The sequence below is a fragment of the chloroplast genome of Capsicum annuum, assembly GCF_002878395.1.
Source record: "Capsicum annuum chloroplast, complete genome".
In the NCBI taxonomy this organism is placed as follows: domain Eukaryota; kingdom Viridiplantae; phylum Streptophyta; class Magnoliopsida; order Solanales; family Solanaceae; genus Capsicum; species Capsicum annuum.
This window is the reverse complement of record NC_018552.1, coordinates 27,501-32,500: the sequence shown is the minus strand read 5'-3', so window position 1 is coordinate 32,500 and position 5,000 is coordinate 27,501. Positions and strand designations below refer to the sequence as shown.

The following is a 5,000-nucleotide window of genomic DNA, read 5'->3' as shown; positions in this document are numbered from 1 at the left end:
AATTCAATTGAAATAATTCAAAAATAAAAAAAATACTACTACTAGATTTTAGATTTCTAATGGCGATTAGAATGAATAATTCATCAGAATAAAAAATAATTCTATGCAATTCTGAAAGGGGGAAAGATCCCTCGGATAGAATCATTCGATTATATTGACAATTTCAAAAAACTGATCATACTATGATCATAGTATGATGGCCGTTGGTCAAGCGGGCCCCCATCGTCTAGTGGTTTAGGACATCTCTCTTTCAAGGAGGCAGCGGGGATTCGAATTCCCCTGGGGGTAGGGTACTACGAAAGGAAGTTGATCTTGGATTACCAATAAGTCTAAAATTGATTCTTCCTGGGTCGATGCCCGAGCGGTTAATGGGGACGGACTGTAAATTCGTTGGCAATATGTCTACGCTGGTTCAAATCCAGCTCGGCCCAATAATTCGACAATCCACCATGAGATGATATAACCCCTTTGTACTTCAGAAATACCCGATCCGGAGATAAAAAAGAATCAAATTTTCTGCTAGATCCCGTATTTCCCTGGGATTGTAGTTCAATTGGTCAGAGCACCGCCCTGTCAAGGCGGAAGCTGCGGGTTCGAGCCCCGTCAGTCCCGACGGATCCAATATAAATCTCTCCCTTTTTATGAAGGGGACGGGGGGCAGAATTTCATTGTCAAAGCAAAGGGGAAATCCTTATTTCTTTTTTCTTTCCTTTGGGTAATATGCGGTTGGATTAGTACAATTATTGGTAGCATTATAGTCAGTATTCCAAGAAATGCTGGCTTTTTCGATTGACCCCGATGCATGTAATGGAATCGGGTACTATACCTTTTTGAGGCGCGCATACACAAAGGGAATTCTTTTCTTGTCCAATACAAAATTGAATATAAGAAAATACTTTCCAGAAAAAACAAAAAAAAACAATTTATTTTTCTGGATACGGATTTATGGAACCTCACTTACTAGTTTGAAGTTGAAAAATAGATTTCATGCAAATTGCACACTGAGCTTTTGGTATAGGTGTCCCGGGGCTAATAATCTACGAAGAAAGGAGGGGGAAGGACAGATCAACCAAAGATCCTACTCCTCTTAGAAAGGGGAATGAATCATTTTTCCGATTTTTCATTTTGTTTTAAGGCCCCATCGACGAAAGAACAAATTGAAAAATAGTAAATTTGATGAATATTCATTTTATACGGTCGCATCTTTATCACACTTCTTTGTCTTCCAAGTCAAAAATAGTTTCGTTCTAAACTCCTTTCTTTTTCCATTTAGCTTTTATTGTTTGTTTGGGTTTGTAACTATGTGACCACTGGAAGTGGAAGAGCTGTTTGATGAGACTTCATCAGATGATTGTACAAGAAGGAACTAGATAGATTAGAGAGAAAAAAAGAACAGATGATAAAAAATGATAAATAAAGGAATTTTGGTTGGATTGGGTCAGGAATCCAAGTTTGGGGCGGTATGGATAAAAGAACTTCCTATGTTATACTATTCAATTCTCGACGACGAATTGATTTGATAGTTCAGATATTGTTATTCATGATATTGATCCGATTCAAGATCATCGAGAGGTAATATTCATTCATTGAATTTACAGGCCAAAGATTTATCATCTCTATGGGATTAAATCCCGAGTTATTGCGAAGTAAAAAACCGATGAGATTATGGAAGTAAATATTCTTGCATTTATTGCTACTGCACTATTTATTCTAGTTCCTACCGCTTTTCTACTTATCATTTACGTAAAAACAGTCAGTCAAAACGATTAATTATTAACTAATTTGAATGAAACTTGACTTCTGAGTTCTTAGCCAAAATTGCCGAAATAAAATGAAAAAGATTCCAATTTCATGTCTTAAATGAAATGAGTGGACTAGAATCGGCAGTATTCTAATAGATAGATAGTATGGTAGAAAGATTCATCTATTTCTTTCTACCATACTATTTATTAGTTAGATTGTAGCTGCTCCCTGGACTAAAATAAAGATAGAGGCTGCATTTGATATGGATCTATAGATCAATCCACAATATTATCTTGATATATGTGAATATCAATTCCATATATGGGAGTGACATAGCATCCAATTCCATTTATTTGCTATATCTATTTGTTCTGATCAATCTGAATTACTCTTATGTCTTATAGTTTGAATTACTATATTTTTTATTTCCAATATGAATCTCGGTATCTATTGAAAGAATCAAATCAATGAAGGAAAAGCGATAGATATAGGCATATTCAAAAAATCACGTAGTAATCTTTTTTTTTAACATTCCCAATAAGTAATTGAGTAAACCATTGACAGTAGTTCCACGGGCATCGAAAAGGAAGAGTAAACCTCACTGATTTTTAACGCCTGAACCATGATATGAAATAAGTCGATAAAGTATAAATCCAATTTTAAAAATTCGAAAGCGGTAAATGCGCAATATGTGACCCACCTGACAACCTTATTCTGCATAGTATCTCGTTAGACAACCATTATGTTTATATCCCTTCTTTCTCATACAAAGTGCGTATACACTTAACAAAAAAACTTCTTCTTTGAACAGTAAAGAAAGAAACAAATAAAAAAAGGGTCCGGCCCTCCTCAGTATCACCTAGTAAGAGGCCGTTGATTGGACTAGAAAATTTAGGAAGAATTAGGTTCAAATAAATTTCCTGGGATCCTCTTCCTTTCGAACTACAAACATGGGAATCGTTGAAATAGCTCTTTGATTGAAGGAGGATGATTCCTATAATACATTACTCCAGTCGAGTCCAATGGAATTTCAAAATGAAGATATTTTTATTTTGTTCCAAACGTGTTGCAGAACGATCTAGAAAGCAATTGATATTGATACAGTTTGCTTCCTTAACTCAATTAGTAGGACCCCTAGAGTCCACTCCTTCCCCACACTACGAGTGAAAGGGAAAAAGTAAAGACTACCATTAAAGCAGCCCAAGCAAGACTTACTATATCCATATGAATTATGTCCCCTATCTCTATAAATATAAAGGAATTGTTCCATTATTCCTCACTAATAATAGTGGAATCAATGGCGCAGAGTCAAAAAGAACGAAGACTATTAATAAACCAATCCGATAAATTCGCTCATTTTATAAGAAATTCCTATATGATTTCTAATCGGGAAAGATTAAACACAAGCAAAATCCGCAGTAAGGAATGTTACTAATGGAACATGTAGGAATAATAGGTCCTATTCTTTTTTTGTTGACCCTCATTTCAATTGATTGGATGCTTGAGCACTCAGAGATTTTCGTGAGTTCCTCGTATATAATAAAGTATCTTCCGCCCCCTTCCACAACTATTTATATTTCCTATCGGGCTCTCCAATCTAACCGAAGGTCCAGTCATTATACAATGGATTAATAATATAAAATTTTTATTTGTAGTAGAAGGTAATTGCGAAGTCTTGATAGCCCCTCTAGCATTCGAATATTTCCTTGAAGCCTAGCCTAAGCCTAAATATGCAATGATATGCAATGCAAGGATATTTAAAATTTTTTAGAAAAACCCCCAGACCAGATGTTTAGAATCAAACAAGTATCAACAGTCTGCCTTCTCTGCTTCTGCTGGGGAATCGTTCGGCGGGTTATATCAACAGAAGAAAAGAAGAGATTTCTAGTTTTTTGTTGATCAGGCGACACCCGGATTTGAACTGGGGAAAAAAGGATTTGCAGTCCTCTGCCTTACCACTCGGCCATGTCGCCAAAATGCTACAAATACAAAATAGATGAAAACTTTCCCGGATTACTGAACTGCTTTTTTATCGTACTTGCACCTTGAGTTCTGTTTTCCTTAATTTTTCCTAAAAGTCAAAGAAATCCTAATCCTTCTTCCCTTTTGATTGGGTTTGATTCATCCTTTCAATTTCGATTGAGTCTATCTCAAAATTCATAATGTTCAAAACTTTCTCTTACCTTTCTATTGAAATCTATTGAAAAATCAAATGTGGATTTTCAGTCGCAAAATCAAAAATTCAACTTTATGAAAATAGGAACCATTAACTATTGACTTAGAATGCATGAACAATTCTTGGATTTGAATCTCCAATTTTTGTTTTCCTAATGACATAAGAAAATACAACTTGATATATAACTAATCAGTATGGATTTTTTCAATCAAAAAATCCTTCTCAATTATAAATTATAATTATTAATAATAATTATAACAACAATTATGAGTATATGTAAACCCCCCAAGAGAAATTGTTAGACGGATATATATTATTTATATATGTTTCCGATATAGAATTATCAGATATAAGAAAAGTATCATACTTCAATTTGAATTTTGAATTGAATAGAAAATTTAAATTCTGTTTTCGTAGAGCACAACCTGTGTTGCCCCGAATAGAACATAGAACGACAATAAAACAAGAAAAGAGAAGAAAGACGGATATTATAGATATCTCCACACGTGTTTAAGCCATACAAACCTTCTTTTCTTATACACTTCACAATCGTATTCTACTCAAAAATCCGTAAACAAAATCTCTCTCTTCTCTGCGAATCATTTTTTGAACAACGAAATCCATAACATAAAAGGGGGTTAAATGCTAAAAAACCGATTCTAATTCTATATATTCTCTTTCTGATTTTTATGCCTTTATCTCAGCGAAAAGATCAAATGTCCAATCCATTTATTTTTCTGGTATTCAAGCAGGTTGGAATATGTATTATCATAATAATGGTAGAAATGGAATCATTTTTGTTTTTATATTCTATACAAAATCCTATAAACTTAATTAATAAGTCTAAGTAGCAGAAGTCCGTTTCTAGGGATGTTTTATCAATTTCTTTCCATTTGTATCTGTTGAAAATTCCAATAAATTCCAATTCAATTTAAGTAGAAAATTATCTTTCTTCCTCCGTTCATACGTATTTCATACATTCCAGATATGGAGTTGGGTAAAATTTCATGTGATTCGGTAAACAAAATTGAAATGCCACCATTGCTAGATCATTTATCTAATCTATCTAATTAGATGAAGA

General features: G+C 33.9%; 2 protein-coding genes and 4 non-coding genes across 6 annotated transcripts, besides 1 other annotated feature; 4 read left to right on the top strand and 2 right to left on the bottom strand. All coding sequences in view use genetic code 11, as the record gives it.

Annotated features, from left to right (window-relative positions):
- Window positions 1-5,000: part of a sequence feature (large single copy region (LSC)) that runs on past both edges of the window.
- Window positions 216-288, top strand: trnE. Its single transcript has one exon. It is a non-coding gene; the product is annotated as a tRNA-Glu (tRNA).
- On the top strand, window positions 348-431 carry trnY. Its single transcript has one exon. It is a non-coding gene; the product is annotated as a tRNA-Tyr (tRNA).
- On the top strand, window positions 539-612 carry trnD. The gene has a single exon. It is a non-coding gene; the product is annotated as a tRNA-Asp (tRNA).
- psbM (photosystem II protein M) lies at window positions 1,666-1,770 on the top strand. Its single transcript has one exon. The coding sequence runs from the start codon at window positions 1,666-1,668 to the stop codon at window positions 1,768-1,770; it is 105 nt and encodes a 34-aa protein (YP_006666024.1).
- Window positions 2,878-2,967, bottom strand: petN (cytochrome b6/f complex subunit VIII). Its single transcript has one exon. The coding sequence runs from the start codon at window positions 2,965-2,967 to the stop codon at window positions 2,878-2,880; it is 90 nt and encodes a 29-aa protein (YP_006666023.1).
- Window positions 3,645-3,716, bottom strand: trnC. Its single transcript has one exon. It is a non-coding gene; the product is annotated as a tRNA-Cys (tRNA).